Below are 24,612 nucleotides of genomic sequence, written 5' to 3'. Positions count from 1 at the left end.
AGATTGCCAAAAGAAATATCAACAACCTCGGATATGCGGATGATACCACTCTAACTGAAGAAAGTGTAGTGGAACTAAAGAGTCTCTTGATGAGAATGAAGGAGAGTGAAAAAAAGCTGACTTAATACTCAATATTAAAAAACTAGGATTTTTTTGGCATCCGCTCCCATCACTTCATGGCAAATAGAAAGGGAAAAAGTGGAAGCAGTGACAGATTTCCTCTGCTTAGGCTCTAAAATCACTGCGGATGGTGACTGTAGCCATGAAATTAGAAGACAACTGCTTCTTGGCAGGAAAGCTATGACAAACCCAGACTTAAAAGCAAAGACCACCTTGCTGACAAAGGTCAGTATAGTCAAGGCTTCTGTAAAGTCAAAGCTATGGTCTTTCCAGTAGTCATGAACAGATGTGAGAGCTGGACAATAAAGAAGGCTGAGTGCCAAAGAACAAGTGCTTTCGAATTATGGTGCTGAAGAAGACTCTTAAGAGTCCCTTCGACTGTAAGGAGATCAAACCAGTCAATCTAAAAGGAAACCAACCCTAAATACTCATTGGAGGGACTGATGCTGAAGCTCCAATACTCTGGCCACGTGATACAAAGAGCAGACTCAGCGGAAAAGACCCTGATGCTGGGAAAGATTGAAGAAGGCAGGAGGAGAAAGGGAGCACAGAGGAGGAGACGGTTGGATGGTATCACCGATTCAATGGACACGAACCCAGGTAAACTGCGTGAGATGGTGAGGGACAGGGAAGCCTGGAGCGCTGTGGTCAATGGGGTCACAAAGAGTCAGGCACAACTTGGCAACTGAACAACAACGAAATCATACCACAGGCTATAAAGAAACTTTAGCTGTGACGCCTTTTACTAAATTTTCATCTCAGACTAAGGCAAATGCAAAATACGAAACCCATACCAGAGAGAACTTTCCCTTGTTCTCAGCGTGTAGGCTCCCAGGACGGAGCTGAGCAACTCACCACCACAGGGGGCTGCGTGGGCAGCAGAGCGGGCCTGTGGTCCTTGGCGCGCCCCCGCTCGCTGCTCTCTCTCCTCTGGTCTCCAACGCCACGGCACAGGGACGCACCTCCTCTCCTTCCTCCCCGCCTGGAGCCGTAGCGGCCCTGCTTGTGCTGTCGCTCCCTCTCTTCAAATTCAAGCAACGCGGCTTTGGCTTCTGCTGAAAGCTCTATTTGAAAAGATGCATATGTGTTAGATACCTTCAAAGAGGCGAAATCAGATCTATAGGGAGACACAAAATAAAACAAGTATGTGACAAGGAAACTCAGGATCAGCGGGTGCTTCTCCAACAGCAAACGACTCCACTTCAGCAGTAAGCAGCCGGGGGTAGGGTACAGAGACACCCGGACGCCATGAGTGAGGCCTGTTACATGAAGACATGCTTCTTCTTTAACATACAAGGACCTCCTGTAAATCTGAATTTTCATTTGAGACCACTAAAATGTGCTGAGGAAAGCTAAAAAGGAGAAGCTGAAGAAGTTCAATCCAACCACCACTCCTCATCTGCTAGGCATCACGTTCTTTCACTGATGGCAGATGATATTGGTCAAGACCTGGCTACCCCAGTAACCAGGACACTCGTCTATGCGAATCCAGTGTAAGTATTAATTCACAGTGGACAGACTCAAAAATTAGAAATCACTGATTGTTCTGCTTTAAAAGCAAAACTACTAATAAAATCACTCTCAAGCCAAGTACTTAAATTTCATAAAGAACGGAAACTCATTTAGTACTACACCAAGCCAGATTTTCTGATTTATTTAAAAACATCACCAACTTTACTCTGTGCAGACAGACCTCCATCCACACCACCTGACAGGGAAGCTACAGCAAATGCGATCAAAGCCACAGAACGTGCCCTCCTCTCTGATCAATGCTATGGGGCGACAATCAAAGTTTCTGGCCCTACTCAGTAGGCACATTATTCTGAACTCTTAGAAGAAAAAGGCTAACTTATTCAAATACAGTTCTAAGCTATGATAATATATGCTCTATTAGTAAACACCTTTCAAAGATTTCACTGAATTCTACTAAGAGGCATTCCCATGCCTTCTTCCTGGAGAAGGCAATGGCACCCCACTCCAGTACTCTTGCTTGGAAAATCCCGTGGACGGAGGAGCCTGGTAGGCTGCTGTCTATGGGGTTGCATAGAGTCGGACATGACTGAGCGACTTCACTTTCACTTTTCACTTTCATGCACTGGAGAAGGAAATGGCAACCCGCTCCAGTGTTCTTTCTTGCCTGGAGAATCCCAGGGACGGAGGAGCCTGGTGGGCTGCCGTCTATGGGGTCGCACAGTCGGACACGACTGAAGTGCCTGAGCAGCATGCCTTCTTCCACAGCAAAGGGTACATTTTAAATATTACCAGTTTTTCTCCTACCTTGGATTCCATAATCATCTCCAAACTCTTCCAAAATCTCTAAGCCACATTTCATTTTCTGGAAATTGTTTCTAAGGTAACCCCCTTCCCTTCAAATGGATCTAGACTCCATTCCAAAGAAAATTTAATCTCCTCTTAACAAGCACAGACTTTTATTCTAATCTTGACTACATGATAGGTTCACATACACATTTTATGTGGTGAATCAGCAATTATTTTTCTAGTGGTTCTAAGTGTCAAGATTAATTTCACTATCCCCAGTAATAAAATGGTTTCAAATGACATCTTTAATCAGCAAGTAAAAATGCATTCCTCCAATTGAGACAAGCTGTCACAAAAGGTCACCAAAATATGACAGGATGGAAATTACATTTGTAACTTCAACTGAAATGTTAATTTCCGCTTAAGTGTTTTCTGAACTAGGTCCATATTTCAAAGGAAAGAGAGTGCAATGTAACAAAGTTTACATTGCGTTGTCCCTTTCTAAAATGTGCTTAAGAAAAACACATGTACCTAAAAATACTTTAACTAATACATAATGAATGTCTACAGAATACAGTTTATTTGGCAAAACAGAAACAACAAATGACAGTCTGAGGTTTTTATTTTTGGTTGTGGCTTTTTTTTAAATACGATAATTGAATCAAGAAATTTTTGAAAACCTTGCAAATGCAAGGACCATTGTGTAAACTGAAGGTAGTTATCTTACTGCTGGCACTAATGATCTTAAATTGTTATTAATAGATGAAAAAATTGTATGTTATTGCAGATGTTTATTTCTTTTCTCTGTTGGAGTATTCTGCTGTATAAATACACAATTTGTATATCAATTTTAAAAAACTGTTTTCCCCAAAGATCATTTGCCTTAAGCAAAAGTAACCAAGGATATTATTTCAAGAGAACATCATGTGGGCCTAACAACAGTGTTCTTCAGGCTAAAGCAATGAAGCATAATTTAACGTATTACCTGTGCGCAGTGAAACCTGGAATACGGCAAAACCCAGCAGGGTACTTACAGATCACAAATTGTAAAAGCCTAACTAAAATAAGCACAGCCTTTCGTTTTCCGCTGGTACTGCTTCCAGAGAGAATCTGAGGTCCGCCTCCTAGGGCAAAAGAACTGGCCCCTCTGAACGTCTGTGCTGCCACTTCAGGGTGACGGGTCAGTGACACCCATGTTTTAGAGACGGCTTTTGACTTTGCCATTCAAAATAAATCTTTCTCTTACACATGCATGTTCTAGAAACCCTTTTCAACTGCATTCTGTGACAGAATTAAGCCCTCATATCCTATGGGATCCTTTTTATATAATGAAAAACTTGTCTGTTAAGTATATAGTTTTGTATCCTTGGGAAAACTGATGATGTCACATTTTCTCTAAGGTATTTAATTCCCAGAATCCTGGTTGAGGACAGAAGCTCGGTACTTAAGATCATAACTCAGCTAAAATCCCAAAATTCTATGCCTAATCCAATATGAACTGAAAATACAAATCAACATCTGTGTCTCAGGCTCCATAATGGTCAAGACTGGCACAAATATGAATTACTTAAGGATGACATCATACATTTGAATGTGAAGAAGACTAAAAGTGACTGAATGCCCTTGCAGATTCTGAAGAGAACTCACTATTCCCAGGCCAGAGCATTATTTCATTCTTCTTTGTAGAGCAGAGTGTTCTCAAAAGTAATCAATGGTATCACTAAATAACTGCCTTTATTTGTATTCAGAATGTTAAGAGATCAATTGTCAAGAAAAATCCATCACAGGAGATATACATACTCCAGTAGCAAGATATTTTAATCCTATTACAAAGAGTATGTGAGCAGCTTTACACAGCCAAATCAATGCAAGCATCTGTATACAAAACCTGAAACTGGTATTTCTATCACCAGGAGTACACAAAGTGATGAGTAAAAATTCATGTGAATATCTAGTATCTCTCTCAATGAATATTTTTCTTCTGTATAAAATTAACTTTTTGCTGGGGTGAGGGGTGTTAAGGAAACAAAAGAGCTCATTGCTTTAGGAAACCAAACTCTAAAATAGATAGAAAAATCATTTCTATACTGGGAATAATCCTAATTTTTCTAGAAAAATGAAAACCTGTTTTTAAACACAGAGCTTTCCTACTGAAGCTTTCCTACACTGGGCTTACAAATAGGGAACAGAGAAAGATACTTCTTAGCATCAATTTTACTTGCCCTATTATCTAGCCAAAGAATCACATTCTGCACAAATACATTTAAAGGCTTTTTTCCTAACGTTTAAAAGAATGGTAAATGGTCGAACTGTTAATGCTTCAGCCACTCTTGCCTCTCCGCTCATATTTAAAGGGCCAACCTGCCCATCAATAACCCTTTCCAGCCTCTTGTCTTAGGATGACATGACTATAGAACTAAGAAATGACTTAAAAAAAAAAAAAAATGCAACACAAATTATTTAATAAAAGAGGTACAAATGACCCTGTGAAGAACCAAATGAGGCAAAGATCCTGAAAAGAAAGGGACGCAGGGATAAAACAAGTACAAATTATGAACGCAGGCAATTTGGACATTTCAGAACTTGTCAGTGCTTGGGTCAAGTTCAAGTGAACAGAGGCGAGATAACCGTAGCTGAGGATCAGGGTAAAGGAGGAGCAGGGGCTCTGGGGGTGCAGAGAGGGTGATCTATAAAGTGTACCAGAGCCCATAAGCAGCTGGCTGCAGAAAGCAAAGGCCACCATTCCTAATGGTGTCCGAGGGCTGACTTCACACACTTAGAACATGCAGCTAACACTGTTATTAAGACATAACGTACGGCTCCCAGATTTATGTAATAAAGCCACAGCCCAGCTACACAGAAGCAGAAGGGACGCTCACCGCACCCCGCCCCTCGATGGCACTCTCCTTCCCTAACAAGCCGCAGCCCACCGCTGTCTGTGAGCAGTGAGGGGCGCCATCTTTCCCTTGTCCGTCTTACCCCAGTCCAAGACTGAGATGTCTATTCCAATATGCTTGCTGTGTAACGCTGCCAATCACTCCTGCTGACAATACTTTTCATTTTTTCCCATGCCCCTGTTTTAAGACCTAAGCTGGCTCCATCTCCTTTTACCCAAGGCCAACTTCTCAGCTCTTTCTTAGAAGCCTATGCTGTACTGGTTCAAACCAACAAGCAACTTAATACCATAACCTGAGCAAAGTCCAGGGAAGAGCTTGGGCCAAAAGCTGGAAGCAGGAAACCAAAAGGGAAAGACATAGAGAACACTAAGACTCCAGATCAATCTCTCCACAAACCTCACCTAGGGATGTAATAGGGTAAGATGGGCTCACTACTGTTATGATGCGCACCTTGAAAGCTTGGTGTTCTCACAGAGAACTCATTTCTGCCACTGCAAGACACATGCTCAGGCCTCCAACGGCAAGTGGCTACAAATAACGGTTTTACAAAGTAATAAAGGTAGTAACTGATTTTACTTTGACCAAGACCAGAGAACAGGTATAATTCTCTGTTCTTCCACCCACCCACCCTACTCCCTGGAATACGGGACAGTACCCCAGTGGTTCTGAAAGTATGGATTTGGAGCAACAGGAACAATACTACCTGCAAACTCATCAGAAATTCAACTTTCTTGGGCACTATCCTAAACCTACTGAATCAGAGCAGCTGAGAGTGCATCCAGAAGTATGCGTTTTAACAAGTCTTCTGGGGGATTCTGTTGCTCAAATTTGAGAACCACTGCTTTATTCCTTGCAGTGGGCACTGGAAAGAACTCCAGAAGAATGTGGGCAGGGTGAACACTGGAAAAGGCTCTGTTCATCAGCAGCAGCCTGCTGTGGGTCTGCAACAGAACGATGTGCAACTGATGGTGCGACAGACAAGCCCCTTTCCCTGAGCGCTGAGCGGGGCAGCACAGAGGAAAACACACGCCGAAGACGCGGTTGTAACGACACTAAAAGGCACAGAATGAAGCCCGTCTGGCCCAAAAGGAGCCCTGGCAACCTGGGAAAGGCGAGACGCCCCTGCAGCACCTAACGTCACGTCCCCAGAGCCAGCCAGGAGCCACATGGCATGCAGGAGAGCAAGTCTAAGTCACAGACTACAAAAGGAAAACTATTTCAAAAAAAAAGATATTTTATTCAAATATTTTTTTAATCCAGAAGACAAGTCATTTTTATAGAGCGACTTTTACAGCACTATTAACTCAGCTCTCACCTCATACAGACCATCCAGCTTCTGAACACCATGCATAACAGTCTATAAAGTCAACTGTTTTTTATCTACTTCATTAATCGTAACAGTACTATACAGGAAGCTGAAATGGGAATGCAAGAGAATGTGAGACAGGTAAAAAATGTTACCCAAAGTTTCTGGAATGTTCCTTCTCTCTCTAGTTACATCTGAGAGCCTAATAATCGTTCCTTCTTTCCTTTCAGTTTTGAAACGTAATCGTCCAGATTCTTCATCATCATCATCTTCCTCATCTGACTCTTCTTTGATGTCCTTCTGCAGCTCCAAAGTCTCCATGCCTCCCTACATGGCAGACAGACAAAAGAGCAAGGAGGGAAAGTGAGCTCATACTCTTCTGAATTAAATACTGAACAACGGTTACGCATACACGTATGTGTACACACACATAAAAGCTGTTTATAATTAAGATGTAAAAATACAGCACAATGTCCCATTTATAAAGCCATGAGAAACATTAAACTGATCCTAGGAGAAAAAACCTCTAATATTAAAAATTAACGATGTTAGAAAAAATTCAAATTCCTACTCCTAGTTAATACACACAGTCTTATATACTGTAACCACTCATACTTCTAAGAGAACAAACATGATTTCCAAACACCCGTGCTGGCCTAGACTCTAATTCAGATCTAAACAAAGTTCAGTATGTTAATTAAGCTGACCCTAGAGTCCCTGAGCCTGATTTCAGCATAGAAGCCGCCTGTGGCTCCCGTAAGATGACAGCACACTCCTTCCCACCAACAGGCCCCACATTTCCTGGCACTCCTGACCCCATCTACTCTGACTTTCAAAGCAGCCAAGTGCTCCGAATCCACTGTTGGGTCGCTTGGCTCCTCTGGTTCTCTCAGCCTGTACAATCTTTCCTGCATCATTTCTCACCCCTTTCTACTTCCTCCCACTGTCCAGGGTTTGTGAGTTACTTTTACTACCTCTGGTTCAGACTGTTAACCACTATTAACCAGAAGACTATTTTTTTTTCATTCGCTTCACACCAAAACCAGTTTTCACTTTGTTTGGTTTTTTTCATTCATTTATTTTTGGCTGTGCTGGGTCATCGTTGCCCTGCACAGGCCTTCTCTAGCTGTGGTGAGCGGGGGCGACCCTTCTGTTGCAGTACACACACTAGTCCTGTTACAGAGCATGGGCTCTGGGGCGCACGGGCTTCGGCAGTTGCGGCTCGCAGGTCCCGCAGCACAGGCTCAGCAGTTGTGGAAATGGGCTTAACCGACCAGCAGCAAGTGGCCTGCAATTTGTGTGCCCTGCATTGGCAGGCGGGTCCTTATCCACTATGCCACCAGGCGAGTCCTTAAAACCAGTTTTTATCTTGTATTTCATTATGTCAGGATTCCTACAAAAATTTTATTTAATCTAGTCCCAAACTAAAATAATTTCTTTATCAACAATTCTTACTGTATTAACTCATGTTCCATCTGACACTGATCACTTTCATCTCATGTTAGATCTTAGTGACCTATTGTCAGGTAATAAGACAGGTACCTACTGACTGCTAGATTCATTTACGCTTTTTGCAAACTTAAAAACTGCTCCTTTAGTCTCATCGCTCATAATTCTTACATGTCCTTTACTCTTAACAGAAACAAAAATGAACCACTTTACTAGAAAATGTGCAAGGGAAAGAAAATGATACAATTATTTTGGACTCTTTCCCCAACATTTTCTGTGTAAAAAATGCACACATTCGTTGCTATAAACCCTACAGTAGAGAATCAATGCCTGAAAATAAAATACTGAATATAAACTATAACTTTTAGCCTACTGATTGCAAAACCACCTTTCAGTATTCTGATGCTCAGTATACTGTAGGATTTTAAAGCACCAGAACCTTGGCATTTTGTTGTTTTGCTGGTTTGATACCATTACTTCTGTCTGACTGAACATCTGAAGCCACAGGAACGACGTGTGAGATGGACCCAGCTATGTCTGTGCTGCTCTACACTCACACCGAGCAAAAAGTCAGCTCATTTACAAAATACTCTTCTCCACCTCTTAATGCTCCAGAGCAGTGCTTCTCAAACTGAAGGTTTATATTCATCACTGGGAATCCTGCCAAAATGCAGATTCTGATTCTGCAGGTGGGGGTCTAACATTCTGCATTTCCAACAAGCTCCAGGTGAAGCCAACATGCAGGTCCACAGACCACACTTTAAGCAGCAAGGCGAGAGGAGGAAAAGAAATCACTACCAATAAAGCAAAGATTTTATTACAGTAGTCATTTTTAATTCAACCATTAACAATAATTACAGTTCAAACACTTTACAATCAAGTTTAATGTAAAACATGACAGTATTGAAACTAATACAGTTTATTCTACACACAGTCTCCATCGAAGAAATCCAAATATAACAAAGACAAGCTGAAAACTGTTTCTCTGAAACAAATACTACAGGCTACCAGAAACACATCAGCGAACAATTCTAGTCTATGACCCAGCATTACCGCTGCTAGACACTTACTCAGGGGAAATGAAAACTTCTGTTCATGTGAAAACCTGCAGGGAAAGTTTTACAGTTCTATTTTGGATGACCAAAAATAGAAAAACAGTGAATGGATACACAAACTGCTGTACATCCAAACTATGGCATGCTCTTCCAGCAATAAAAGAGGAAGCAACTACACAAAAACTGGGATGAAACCACAGAGGCATCATGCCGCATGCCGCAAGTCAAAGGTGCAGTAAGTCACTCCAAAGGGGCCACACCGCCACACCTCCACACACACGACACTCGCCAAGAGACCGAGGATGAGCACTGGAGGGAGGGCCTGACTACAAAAAGGGTGGCACAAGGTCAACTTCTGGAGAAGGAATATCCTAGGACGCAAACTCGGGGTTCACACTCAGGGTCCAGTTCCACTTGAACTTCATCAAGGATTACACGAGCTCTGAGCTGAAACTGAAAGACTGCTGGCTTCAGCTGCCTCAAGTATAGGTCACCTGGCAACACTGACCAAGGTAGACTCACTCTTTCAGCCACTGATCACTACCTCTTACTCTAAATACTAGGCTCAAAAAAAGGGCATCTTCTTTGGCCATGGACTTAGAATTAACTTACCTATCTGCCATAATGTTGACTTTCTCTGCAGAGAAATACTTATGAATGGAATATTCACATATATTCACAATATTCCATTCACAAGTAAAATTCCACTGAAGGGCAGTGTTGGATACCAATATAAAGATCAAGTTACCCTGATTATATTTTGTAAGAATTTAAATTGTATGTAAATATCTGACTTCATTATATAGACACTGCCAAAAATATTCAAAGGTTTGATTTTTAGCTATTTAATTATCTTAAAAACCTGAACGATGCATTTGTAATGCTTAAGAGGATGCATATGAAAATCATCATGAAAGTTCTTTACAAAATAGACAAGTCCACCAAAGTCTTAACATACATACATACATAATTAGAAACTCTAAGAGGCAGCAAGAGCCAGACTTATATATTTTGTTACATTCTCTAGCTAACTCTGAAATGAACTTGTGATCTCAGTTCTAAAAGAAAATTCAATATTCCATCCCAAATCTGAAGGGGGTGGGGAGGGAAAAGGTAGTTCTCTGAAATAGAAAGCTATAGAGAACACTGCTTCTAAAACCTTCCCATACGTTTTTAGTGCTTACAAAATATTTGATAGGGAATAATTGTATACTATCATATCTATATCATAAATAAAAATCAATTCTAATTCCACCAAGAGCTAAAACTTACAAACTGAAAAGACTAGCAGTTATTAATAAATTGTGCAAAAATTACAAGAGAAGAAAATTACAGACCCATCTCCTTCGTAAACACAGACACAAAATTGCTTATGTTGCCCCATCACTAAGTAGTACCGAACTGTTTGTGACCCGTGGACTCTAGCACCCCAGGCTTCTCTGTCCACATGGAATCCCACAAAAAAGGAAAATATGTCATGACCAAGTGAAGGTTTAGACAGAAGCATACGATTGATTTAACATTCAAAAACCAGTCAATTTAACAAATCTCGCTTCAAGAATTCCAAATGTATGTACACACACTCTCCTTCTCCAGAGGTGGCGCTTAAGTCCCTCTCGCTCACCTTCGTGAACACAGACAGGACTTCGTGAACACAGGTGAGGACTAGCCTCAGTAACTTGCTTCTAAAGAACAGAGTACGGAATGTGAAAGACAGAATTTCACGGAATGACAATCTTTACTGGCCAAGGCCACCTCAGCACTTGACCAAGGCTGACACTGCCGGGGAGGTCCTACACACAGCTGCAGGATGGGCTGAGGACGCCTACCCTCCATGGTATTCTTTCCAAAAATCCCATCGCCCCAGTCTAACCATGAGAAAAGCACCCGACAAGGCCAGGTTAGAAGACATTCCACAGGACACCTGGGCAGGACACTTCTTTAGACTGTCATGGTTGTGGAACTCAAGGAAAGACCTACAAACTAGCACAGACCAGAGGAGACAGGACAGCAATGTGGTGCCCTGGACTGGGCCCCAGAATAGAAAGAGGACATTAACGGGAAAATCTGCAAAACAGAAGCTAAGTCCGCAATATAGGTAATAGTTTTTAAAGTCAATTTAACGTACGTTAAAAAAACAAGGGATGATACAAGATTATCTCAATAGGAACCGAAAAAGCACTGACAAAATTCAACACTCATTTCTGATTTAACAAAAAAAACAAAACTCAGCAAACTAGACATAGAAAAGAACTTCTTCAATCTGACTGAAAAACTTCCAGGTAGCTTATATTACTTACTTGATAAAATACTGAATATTTCACCCCTAACATGAAGAATGAAGCAAAAATAAATGCCTTCAATGTTTCTATTCTACAGAATACTGGAGGTCAACAAGGCAAAAAGAATGAAATAAAAAGACAAGTGAGAACCATTAAACTGTGGTTATTAACTTTCCTATTCTAGACTAGGAAAGACTAAACAGAACTAAGGACATTGCTCGCCTCTGAGAGAAGTCAGGACTGACTAGAAAGAAAACAAGGGGGGATCTCTGGGGATAATGAGGGTAACTTGGATATACACATGTATCAGATCCCTGAGCTCTATTAACTGGTTATAACTTTTCCAGAAAAGGGAACTAAGGCAATGGAGTATTAAGTGGCCTGCCCAATGCCAAGAATCAGTAAGCGACTGAAAAGGAAAGTCGCTCAGTCAGGCCTCTCTGTGACCCCATGGCCTACACGGTCCATGGAATTCTCCAGGCCAGAAGACTGGAGTGGGCAGCCTTTCCCTTCTCCAGGGGATCTTCCCAACCCAGGAATCGAACCCACGTCTCCCTCATTGCAGGCGGATCCTTTACCAGCTGAGCCACGAGGGAAGCCTGTGGTTATTAGCAGGCAATGTGATTATTAAGATGCTAGTTCTCCCCCAATTGGACTAAAAATACAATGCAATGTTCAAAAACAATGCCAACCAGATTTTTAATAGATGCTGACAAGTCAATTACAGAATTTATATACAGAATTCAAAGGACTCAGATTGCCAGAACAACCCTGAAAAGGCACCACAACTGGCGGACTGCACTGCCTGATCTCACGCCACAGTGGCCAAGACAGCGCGGCGCTGGCGACGGGGCACAGAGCGGGCTCCAGAAAGAGACTCAGACGTCACCGGCGACTGAGCCTCACACAGCACTAAGGGGCTCAACGGGGAAGGAAAGCCTTTAGACAAAAAAATGATACAAACACGAGACAGACAAGTGGGAGAACTGAGACTCTCATACATGACTGGTGAGGGTATAAACAGTACAAACACAAGAAAGCCATTTGGCGGTTTCTTACACCATCAAACATACTTCGACCCTGTTTCAGTAGTACCACTTCTACCTAATGCTACAGGGAAAAAAGATAAATCCACAAAAACATAAGTACAATAAGCTCTTTAAATTATTCATGATAACAGAAAAACTGAAAACAACCCAAATATTACCTATTATCAAGAGAAAACAAACAAGGTATGTCCATCAAATGGAATGAACTGCTGACTGTGGGCGTAAATGACTATTTGGATGAACCTCAAAAACATCATGGTGGCCAAAAGAAGCTAGACACCAGCACACCATCACTGGTCTGCTCAGTTGCTAAGCTCTGTCTGGCTCCTGGCGACCCCGTGGACTGCGCTACGCCAGGCTCCTCTGTCCTCCACTGTCTCCTGATGTCTGCTCAGTCACACCTACTGAGTCGCTAAATACACAGAACCATGGGCATGGCTCACCTCTGAGAGAAGTCAGGGCTGACTGGAAAGGAACAAGGTGGGGACCTTAGGGGATAATGAGGGTAGCTTGGCTGTACACATCTATCAAATTACTGACCTGTATCAGTCAGTTCAGTTCAGTCACTCAGTCATGTCCGACTCTTTGCGACCCCATGAACTGCAGCACGCTAGGCTTCCCTGTCTATCAGCAACTCCTGGAGTTCACTCAAACTCATGTCCCTTGAGTCAGTGATGCCATCCAACCATCTCATCCTCTGTCGCCCCCTTCTCCTCCTGCCTTCAATCTTTCCCAGCATCAGGGTCTTTGCTAATGAGTCAGTTCTTTTCATCAGCTGGCCAAAGTATTGGAGTTTCAGCTTCAGCATCAGTCCTTCCAATGAACACCCAGGACTGATTTCCTTTAGGATGGACTGGTTGGATCTCCCTGCTGTACAAGGGACTCGCAAGTCTTCTCCAGCACCACAGTTCAAAAGCATCAATTCTTCGGTGCTCAGCTTTCTTCACAGTCCAACTCTCACATCCATACATGACTACTGGAAAAACCATTGCTTTGACTAGACGGCCTTTGTTGGCAAAGTAATGTCTCCGCTTTTTAATATGCTGTCTAGGTTGGTCATAATTTTTCTTGCAAGGAGCAAGTGTCTTTTAATTTCATGGCTGCAGTCACCATCTTCAGTGATTTTGGAGCCCAGAAAAATAAAGTCTGTCACTATTTCCACTGTTTCCCCATCTATTTGCCATGAAGTGATGGGACCAGATGTCATGATCTTAGTTTTCTGAATGTTGAGTTTTAAGCCAACTGTTTCACTCTCATCAAGAGGCTCTTTAGTTCTTCCCTTTCTGCCATAAGGGTGGTGTCATCTGCATATCTGAGGTTATTGATATTTCTCCCGGCAATCTTGATTCCAGCTTGTGCTTCCTCCAGCCCAGCGTTTCTCATGATGTACTCTGCATATAAGTTAAATAAGCAGGGTGACAATATACAGAACCCTAACCCTTGATGTACTCCTTTCCCTATCTGGAACCAGTCTGTTCTTCCATGTCCGGTTGTAACTGTTGCTTCCTGGCCTGCATACAAATTTCTCAAGAGGCAGGTGAGGTGGTCTGGTATTTCCACTTCTTAAAGAATTTTCCACAGTTTGTTGTGGTCCACAACAGTCAAAGGCTTTGGCATAGTCAATAAAGCAGAAGTAGATATTTTTCGGGAACTCTTTTGCTTTTTTGATGATCCAACAGGTGTTCACAATTTGATCTCTGGTTCCTCTGCCTTTTCTAAATCCAGCTTGAACATCTGGAAGTTCTCGGTTCACATACTGTTGAAGTCTGGCTTGGAGAATTTTGAGCATTACTTTAATAGCGTGTGAGATGAGTGCAATCGTGCGGTAGTTTGAGCATTCTTTGGCGTTGCCTTTCTTTGGGATTGGAATGAAAATGGACCTTTTCCAGTCCTGTGGCCACTGCTGAGTTTTCCAAATTTGTTGGCATTCTGAGTGCAGCACTTTCACAGCATCATCTTTTAGGATTTGAAATAGCTCAACTGGAATTCCATCACCTCCACTAGCTTTGTTCGTAATGATGCTTTCTAAGGCCCACTTGACTTCACAGTCCAGGATGCCTGGCTCTAGGCTGGTGATCACACCACGGTGATTATCTGGGTCGTGAAGATCTTGTTTGATCTTCAAGTATACACTGAACTGTATACCTCAGATGTAAATACCACTGCATGTAAATGTTACCACAATTTTTAAAGTATTTCAAATGTAAATGGTGCAAAGATGTTATTTAAACTTCTCACCTGTTCCTCTATACAAGCCAAAACTATCAAATAGCAAACCTTTGTAACCACGTTTGAAGACATAAGCATCGCTGGCGCTGACAAGACTGTATACTTAGAAAGGCTCAAGAGTTAGTTTTCATAATTAGATCTTTCTAACTTGTTCCAAGTACAGTGATTCTTTTTGTATTAACCAAGAAGGAACATTAGTTAAATAAAAGGAGTCACCGAAAATAGGCTTTTCAACAGAAATTTCTTTTTAGTTCCATAATTCAGAATCTAATGTGTACTTAAACATAACTCTGAGAAAGAAGTTATCTGAAAAAATGCAACATGCTTTCCAGTCCATTTTAAGCAACCCAGAGCATGCACACTACAACACAAGGTGAGTGCAACGGTTTGGTTCCACAACACCCTGCAGTTAATCCCAAGAACACGAGTCAAACGACTAGAAAGACACCAGAACACAGGTGTATGTGGCAAAATAAAAGTGCTGTTCTCCCATGAGGACTATGTAATTTATTTATATGTCTAAAAAAGATGGGAGGACAGCCCTCCAAAAGCAAAGCCTACCAAAAGGTACCGAAATAATATATAACACTCACTCCCAGCACCTACAAAAGTACCACGCATACAAGTTCTCAACAATGATTGTCTGACGGACATTCAGTGATCCAAGTATGAGGAAGAAAACACCACCAAAACACCTGTTGCCAGGACAAAGTCCAGCATATTACCTGCCTCCAAGAAGGACTACTAAGACCCAAGAGCAAAGAGCAATACGAAGAAGTTCCATCAATACAAAGCCAAGCAACACAAACAAGGTGAACAAACCCGTGATCAAGGACAGAGCGTAAGAAAAATGTGTAACTGTTTAAAAAATACTTTGAAATATTTTGTTTAAAACTATGGGACATACATCTTGGAAGACAAACCCAACAATATACCTCTTAAGAGACAGTATAAAAAAGATAAACTATGTAATCTGGCTGAGAGTTTACTCTCTTCTCTATAAAAATGTACATACAGAAAACCATCATTAAGATGTTTCAAGTTAGGGTTAATATCAACTAGAAATCACAGGAATTAAACAAATGCATTCCAGTTCTTTGCCTTCCAAATTACCAAGGGTCAAATTTTAACCGCTCTGTATTTCCCTGTTCACAAAAGTTATTCACAGCAAAATATTTTACAGTATTTGATGTACAAAATATATAAGAATCCCACCATCCAGAGGTGACCACTGTGACCATTTGTCTTGATCCTCCCAGACACGTGTTGAGACACACACACACACACACACACACACACACACGTTTATACATGCACAGCCATGGAGGACTTAGCAGAGGAACCCCACTAGCTTGCTCTTTTCGCGTCACACATCACAAGTCTCTTTCCATGTCCAAGAGGGCAAGGGCATCCTTTAGGAACGTGTAGCCCCCTGGCCATCATTCATCTAACCCTGCAGAAAAATCTGCACTGGGCCCACTTGTTTTCAAGGCTGCAGACAAACAGCTGGCACGTGTGTCCCTGAGCACATCTTAGGGGGCTCTTGGATAACTTCATTAACCTGGAATTACTGAGCCAAGGCACTTTCAGGCTTCTGACACTGTCACAAACAGTGAAGGGTCTGAAATTTCACCCTTCTTGCAGGCTACTAAGGTAGGCCTGCCACTGTTTCATGGAGGCTGTGAGAAGGCACGCCACTCCTAGTCACAGACGAGGACAATTTACTACTTTTAACAGCAGCAGTGTCGTGTGGGGGCCAGCTCCGTGAGCCCCAGCTCCCGGCGGGCTACCAGACGAAGAGGGCAGCTGACCCTGCACAGAGGGAGCTGCTGACCCTGCACAGAGGGAGCTGCGCTGTGGGACCCGAGTTCAGGGCACTGTCATCATGAGCAGGAAGCAGGCCCGCCCCTTGCTCCAGAGAAAGACACGTCTTTCCTTGAAAAGACAGCAGCAAAGGGCAGTCAGTGCTCTGCTCCCCACACCTGCACAGACATGACAGGGGCGTGCAAGACTATCTCCCATCTCCAAGATAATCCTCCAACAGAAGAAACCACACCTGACCAGTGTTTTTATTTTTGCCAATATTAAGATAGGTTAGAATTCACAACTGCCTTAATTTTATTAAATATATTTTATACACTTAGTTATCATCTGTCTTATTTTTCTATTACCTTCTCACATTTTTTGCCCTTCTTTTTACAAATATACAGAACACACTGAATATGTTAACTTTACTAAATACATTGATTCCTAGTCTTATATGTATATTCTTTCCCCATACTGTCATTTCTCCGAACTTGTTTATAGTGTTTTGGGGTATCTGTGTATGATCAAATCATTCTTTTCCTTTATGGCTTAAAAAGGTGCGATACCAAGAACAGTAGAGTAAAACCAAAACGACTTGGCGGGCATCTGTTCCCCGTTCCCTGCGACGTCCTTAATCATGAAACTCCCCACTTTAGCTGAACATGCTGTCACCTACTAAAACACTATATTAGCCAGTCTCCCTTGCTGGGAGGTACAGCCATGTGACTAATGCATAATTAATGAGACGTTTATGAAGTGCTGTTTGAGAACTATGGGATGTCTCCTCCAATGGTGGGCACGGGCCTGTTCAGCCTTGCTGCAATCCACTGCCTGGATGTGGACCATGGCAAGCACAGAGCCCTGGAACTGCATGGAAGTCTGAAAGAAGCCTGGGCACCTGGCTGCCTAGTGAGGCCAACACCAGATCTGAAATGCTTTTGGGAATTTTTTTACGTTAGTGAGAAATGAACTTGTACTATTTGGTGAGTTTTCTGTTTCGTAGGTGAGCCTAAAGCTAGCACACTATTATTAAAACATTTTCTTTGAGTACATATAAAATCTGGCATTAATTAATCTCAGATGAATACTGGCATTAAGGTTCAAGGAAGGGGTCTAACTTCTGTCCCAGTGACTAAGCGTTCCTAAGTATTAATATATCTGAGATGTTATCTTATTAATTCATACATGTCACGAGTTCATTTACTTTAAGGGCTGGGACTGATCATTAATGTTCCTCCAAAGACACCTCTCTCTCTCCCTCTCTCTCTCTGTTCAGAAGACACTGAAAATGGAAGGAGTGATTACCATTTTTAAATAATAGCCCACTTTTGCTTCAATGTTTTAATGACTACAGCTCAGGAACAAAAGTTTGAAATATCTAAATCTACAGGTCATACCCTCTATCAGTTCCAGAAGGCATTCAAGCTAAAGTGTAACACCGATTAGAATTCTTATTAACTGCTTTACAATAATAATAGTTTATATTTCCAGAGATAATCTAAAGATTAAAATCTACAAAACCTTTTCTCACTCTAAAATATACTACAAAGACAGTATGTTATTACAGTAAGGAGAAGTACTGCCTAGAATACTAAAAGAGTAAGTTACAGGGAAAAAAAAAAATCAATGGAATTAATTTTCCAACTACAAAGTATTACAAATTAATGAAGAGGACATGAACTAACTAAGGGGTACTGGATTCCTATTTCCCTCTCAACTACTTACCCTCAGAATGACCCCCACAGCCACCTCCGTCAGCACCCCCACCCACACACCATCCTTTAACGACTTTTTAGCTCGCTCTCTCTCAGACATCTTTTGCCAAAATCACCCTTCCACAAGTCTGACCTAATCGAGGCTCATACTGGCCTTGCACTGGGCAAAGAGTACATAGGATATGGTGCTAAGCACGACACGCATAAATCCATCTCCCTGGACCTCAGGGCGGGGGCTCATTACTCAGAACATAGCAGTTCAGTAGGAGAACCACTTCTTAACATTTCCTTTAGCTTTGTCTCCGTTCCTTTGATTACATGTATCTGTCTAAAATTGAAGAATCTGAACAAAGCGATCTTTCTACTGCTCTTCTATCTTTTCTATTAAGTTTCAAGTATTTCAAAGAGCAAAAGAGAGAGAAAGCACAAAAATCAAATTTAGCTTATTGGCGAAGAACAAGGCTGTGTCCCAGGAAGTGTCTGTACACGCCCACGCTCTGTCAGCCCATGTGTTGGGGAAAAGAAAGGGCAGTGCTTGCACACTGGGCTCATAAAGCACTGCTGCAAGGCCTGGTGTGGATGACCTGAGCCCGCGAAACGTCCCTCTTCATGACCTCTGAGGGAAAAGAGGGGGGAAAGCATTAAGAAAAATAACTGAGAAAACACATTAAGAAGGAAAAAAAATCTTAAACCAATAAGTTCTAAGACTACAGGATGGCTTTATGGCTTGCACGCTTGGCGCATGGGACAAGTTCTAAGGTTGGAAACAGAACTCAATCGCCTCCACCTCACAGCACACCCCAATCTGTCCTGACAACACGCAGTTCTCCAGACGTGCCTGACAGGCTACCTCTTCCATAAAGCCTCAACACCCCAACCCACCCTCAAGACACACACCCAAACAGAGAGGCCCCAGTGCGGGCTCCTGAGCAGGCCCGAGCCTCCCTCCCGGCAGCTCTTCTGCCTTTCCCTCACTGGAACGGGCGCTCGTCTTCTCTCCCCTATTTTAGACTGCAACTTCCGTGAGCACCAGAACCAAGCTTCTCAATCATCCGCTTCTTCAATACCTAACACAGCACCTAAATCCAGGGAAGTCTGCAGTAATTTCTGAATAATGGTCAAATTGAACTGATGCTAATTAATTTAAGATAATCCCAGTACTTCTTTCAAAGCACTAACACATACTACGCATTTCAAAAGATTCCTACCTACACCCCATAGAACAGCTAAAGACATTCTAACACTCAAAGGGCAGACATCTATCTGGAGACAACAGCTCACCAGAAGTCACTGTCCAAAGATTCTTGCAAGCTCAGGGATTTTGGTTTCTGCTTTTTTAGCTACACTCATACTTCAAAGAGGAGATGTATTAACTTTTCACCAACATTAAAAAGATGCTCATTTTAAATATGGAAGAAAAAAAAACCAAGCAAACTTTTGGACTCTTTTTAAAAAGATGAACAAATACCTCTTCGGTTTCAGGATCAACCTGGGAATCAGTAATCTCATCTAATTCCTCTTCAGCAACACAGTCTTCCTGCTCTTTCATCCCTTGTTGCCCACAAGCCTGCAAGTACTCTTCATCCTAACAGCCATTAAACAGAAAATAAGTTTTTCTCGTATTGCTTTGGGGCTTGTAAGCACTTTTCCTCTTCATGACTCATGCTAAGCTATGTGAGCACACTTTACTACAACGATTACCAGACCAAGCAGAAAAGCACGAAGCACAGAACTAGAACGGGACCTCCCCGAGCGTTAACGAGAGCAAAGTGCAGCGTGCCCGCCTGGTTGATACGGGCAGTGACACGGACTCTGCCTCAACCTCCAAGGACCCCGACACACAGCTCTTCTCAAAATCAACACCAAGGAGATGGAATCTTAAAAAACAAAGTGTGCATGCGCTTGCACAGAGCAGCTCAGCAGCAGTACTGGGGCTGGAATCACGCCCAACTTGAACTATTTTCATAGCAGCAGAAGACAACAAAAGTATGGGCAATTCAACTCAACACAGGAGCTGTATTAAAATTGCATGTTAGTTAGTTTCTCCACCAGCCGCTCCTTTGAATTAGAAGGATGACCTCAGGTTCGCATGGAATGTAAGGAGCATGGTAGCAGGCAGGCAGCTCTTAAAAGCACAGGGAAGGAAACAGGCAAACTGGCTAGAAACAACTGCAAGCAAAGAAGGGCTCCGACAGGCACGTGCAACCGCTCCCCTCGAGGGGAGCTGAACTTCGCAGCGTCCCTGGCCACCAGCTGAAGTGAGCCATTGGCAGCTGCAAGGCAGCGGGGAAAGCAGACAAGCGGCGGGGCCTGCACAGCTCACCGCTTGGGGCCCAGTCTCGACACAAGGCACAGCAGCAGCACACAAGGCGTGGACCGCCTGAGGCCCCTCAACTGTCTCTCAAGACCGCCCCTACATACTGCATTTACTTCCCCAAGGAAACTGCTGCCGTTCCACCCAAAGTAGCAACCGTCACCACCCAAGATTCCCTGAGAGCAGGACTGTCAGAGTTCAAAGAAGGCCGTAAGAGGCAAGCAAAATTTTCAGTAAACATACAAGGGAGAAGAGTCCACACCACGGAATTCTCACCAGGAAACAAAAATCCGTTGTTACACAAATTACCAATCTCAAGTTGTTTTTACAGAACACTGCTTTACAAAATCTCAATCTATGTTAACTTTAAAGGCACTAAGTAAATCCAGTTATGCTCAGAAGTACAAATCACCTAACAATATTCAAATATCCTGTTGAATAATAAAGAATTTACATCCCTTCTTAATACAAGAATACAATTTTTTATATCAAATCTCAATTCACTCTCAAGATTAGGACAGCAAAAGTCAAAAAAACTGCTTTTGGGTATGACAGGAAAGAACACTACAGTTTACTATCAACTTTTTAGGTAAGTGTCCCTTCTGGTGGTAACATTCTGCAATATTATAATTCTACTCCCAGTTACAGAATCCCTCTGTCTGGCCTGCGTGAGCTCAAACAGATAGAACACACTCAGGATCAGTAGAGAGCTCAACTCCAGCTCCAGTGTATGAGTCAACATGGCCTAACCAGGACACGAACCACAGTTAAATAAACCATTTAATAAACTAAAACACCTCTGGGACACACAGGGACACAATCGACTCATATGTTCATTATTCTAATAATGAATAATTAATTAACCTGCGCACCAGTGACAGCCTAAGAAAACAGGAGAGGCCCTCACTGCAGAGCCGGAGAAGTATTTCACAGCTTAAGTGCGTTTTCCTCTCCCCATGCAAAGGAGTGGCAGTGCCCGCGTCTACCACTGTGATAACTATAAAGAAGAAACCGGTAATCTTAAACAGGGAAGAAAAGAAAGAGCATGATGATAAACCTGGATATCCTGAGGGTGGCTGACACTGCTCCAGAAAGATACTGACCTTTACCTCACCTTTAAACTTTATAATTCTCTATAAAAATATTTAGACACATTCAGAATTCTTAAGTAAACTTCCAAGATTTTTTTAAATTCTGAAAAAATTAATTTTAATGTAGAAAAGTACTGTGACTGTATTGAATTTGCATATTTTTTTTCCAATACCTGAATCTTACGCACAAGATGTCAGATGGTTTAAGTTGGATTTTATACAATGAGGAGCCTAATGTAACCCCAAGTTTGGAAAACAAGAGAGAGAAATTCCTCACTTGCTAGAAATCCTCTTTACAACAAACTCTGCAAGAACACCAGAGAGAAGGGCCTCTTCCATGATCATGTATAGGTACTACCAAGCACTTCCCAGACGGAGACTGTTCTGCTAAATTCTAAGCTCTCAGCAGGCAGGGGCCACGCTTCATGTTTCAACACTTCTCGTGGCCGCACTGCTTCCACACTGGTAAAGATCTGCCGAAATGCTGAACTCACAAGGGATACGACTGACCAGCCACCTCGTCTTAGGGATGAGTAGTAGAAATAACACAACACTAACCAGCAGATACTTGGGCACAATTTTAAAAGATTTTGGCCTAATTTTTAAGGAGCATTTTAAACTACAGTGTCTCACTTTAACACAGTATATGAACACACTGTAAACCAGAGATCACCAGTCCACACTACTGTAGGATTTATTACCAAAACAAACCATTACAGAGTTATCGAAAGAACAAGGACTCACGATGCCTTTTATACGATTCTGTTTACCAAAACTACACACATCTTTTAGTGATTATGTCTACTAAAGAGAAACCATTCAAAAAGAATCAAACCTTAAAAATAACTACTGAGATATGGAAACACAACTGTGTCTGGAACTAAATATTCTAAGGCTCCATGTAAACAATCTCTTTCAAAACTACACACACACACACATTTTTTTCTCAAATGAAAAATCATTTACTCTGAACGAAAACATAAAAGCAGAATTCTTGCCCTAAATCTGCTGACCTCCACCCCTTCCCAGCAGCCCCCAACATGGTACCACAGGAGCCAAACATGCTGAAAACCCTAAGATTCCACTGCATCTATGGAGATCTCGCCCTTCCAACAGAAATTTCACTAAGTGCTTGTTTCATAAACAAATCTCTCCCAGTAATGAATCATTAAGACAGATGATCTTTCACTACTACCTTTTTCTACCTTTTTCTTTTTTGACTGTTCAACCTTAAAAAAAAAAACCTACCCACCAAAACCATCTTTCTGAAATAAAAATCAGCACAATCTCTGCTTCCTGATTACAGATAACAAATTGTGTGTGACATTTCCTAAACTAACCTCCAATCTCTTTATTCATGTTTAGACAGTTCTCAGTTACAAAAAAGGATGAATGAGCAGGACATCAATCACTCTGGAATATTAGCACCTTAAAGATGTCTTTAGCAGGTCAATAATCTTTTCACCTTAGAAGGACTTTATCAGATCTTGTCTAAAGCCTGGATAAAAGCGCTGCATTAAGTACTTCTAACAATTGACAGTGTATCTCCACCACACAAAGCTGTTTTCTTCCTTAGGGTGCAATCCTCAAGGTCACAATTCTGTGCAGCCTTCCAGAATGACAAAGGAGCATTAGCTCCGGCCAAACAAGCTGTCAACACAAACTTTGTCATAGCTCAGATAAAGAAACTGGCAGACAGTGATAATAAGGTCTAATTTCCCTCCCTCCCAGGGGAGGGAAATAGATTTCAAATCAGTCTAGAAACCTATGCCCAGGCAGCCATGTTATCTTCAGCCATACAAAGGAGAAAGACTCACTGTGAATTCATCTAAAGGCTCATTGATCTCGATGTCCAGGACCTCATCATTGTACAGCTGCTCCTCCTCGGGCTCCTCCACGTACTCAATATGGTCTTCTGTGAGCTCAGCGTCATGGCCTTCATACTGCCCTTCTTCTGGGTACTCATGAGCATACAGTTCAGACCCATCCGATTTGTGATAAACGAGTTCGTCCTCTCCTTGCTCATACTCGGATTCCTGTTCTGCAGACTGGTCGTTAGTGTCAGACATCTCAAATGATGTGACCATGTCTGACGTGGCAGTCAGACTGATCGTGACATCCTGAGTACTACAGAGGACAAAAATACAAAGAAAAGTAGGCAACTGGAGTGGAGCTCAAAACTAAATCATCACATTAAGTTAACTGTTATCAGAGACCAGTGACTGATCAATGCACACAGACTACAAGAGTGACTACAAGTGAAACGCACGTGCTACACACTCAGCCAGCACCAGACTCCTGCCACCCTGAGCGCCCGCACTATCATCCCTCCAGTGACCTGAGCAGGAGAATCAGACCAACTGTGAGGAACAGGTCTGCCTGGGAAAAGTCCAGGACTGAAATAGACCACTCTTCATTCTATCTTTCAGAATAAAGGTGGTATCCATTTTCTAAGACATCCAAGTAAAACCAGGAGTACTACTCTATAAATAGGAACTCATAGATTGAACTTTTTTTTAATTGGGAGGATGACTGCTTTACAATGTTGTGTTGGTTTCTGCCATACAACATGAATCAGCCGTAAGTCTACATATATCCTCCCCACACCGATGGAATTTTAAGAGCTTTTCTGTATCTATGATGCACACTATAAACTTGTATTTTAAAAAAATCAAAACATTAAAAGTTAGCATGTAAATACATTTCAATGTTTAACTAAATCAAGTTCATACTAGCCTCAAATTTTTTAAAAAATAGCTAATTTCTGAGTGAAATAAACAAAGGCAATTTTAAAACTGAAAAAAAAAATCATATTCCACCTGTTAAATCACAACGACCAAATGTCAAACAATTAAGATGCATAATAACAACATTTAAAGGGCAAGGTTTTAGGGCTAAATCTAAGTTTGCACCCATTAAGTATACAATCCTAACAAAAAAACTGAACATTCCACATACACGTGAAGATACTACATGGCTAAAAACCCCAAGGGCAACGTAATTCAAAAGATCAAAATCTAATAATGATATCAGAGAATTA

General features: G+C 41.9%; 1 protein-coding gene across 5 annotated transcripts in view; it reads right to left on the bottom strand.

The window, feature by feature from the left end:
- RBM33 (RNA binding motif protein 33) overlaps positions 1–24,612 on the bottom strand; it is a 108,084-nt gene that overhangs the window by 60,104 nt on the left and 23,368 nt on the right. For 3 of the 5 annotated variants that reach the window (XM_055591361.1, XM_055591362.1, XM_055591363.1), the window contains exons 5-8: positions 23,390–23,699; positions 19,636–19,752; positions 6,738–6,909; positions 976–1,184 (exon numbers count right to left, since the gene is read on the bottom strand). In XM_055591361.1, the coding sequence (XP_055447336.1) occupies positions 976–1,184; positions 6,738–6,909; positions 19,636–19,752; positions 23,390–23,699 (808 nt within the window). The remainder of the gene's footprint in view (positions 1–975; positions 1,185–6,737; positions 6,910–19,635; positions 19,753–23,389; positions 23,700–24,612) is intronic. The other 2 variants (XM_055591364.1, XM_055591365.1) reach the window with 1 other exon arrangement.

Source organism: Bubalus kerabau, chromosome 8 (assembly GCF_029407905.1).
Source record: "Bubalus kerabau isolate K-KA32 ecotype Philippines breed swamp buffalo chromosome 8, PCC_UOA_SB_1v2, whole genome shotgun sequence".
In the NCBI taxonomy this organism is placed as follows: domain Eukaryota; kingdom Metazoa; phylum Chordata; class Mammalia; order Artiodactyla; family Bovidae; genus Bubalus; species Bubalus kerabau.
Note: the sequence above shows the minus strand (reverse complement) of the source record. Positions and strands in the feature narration are given on the sequence as shown.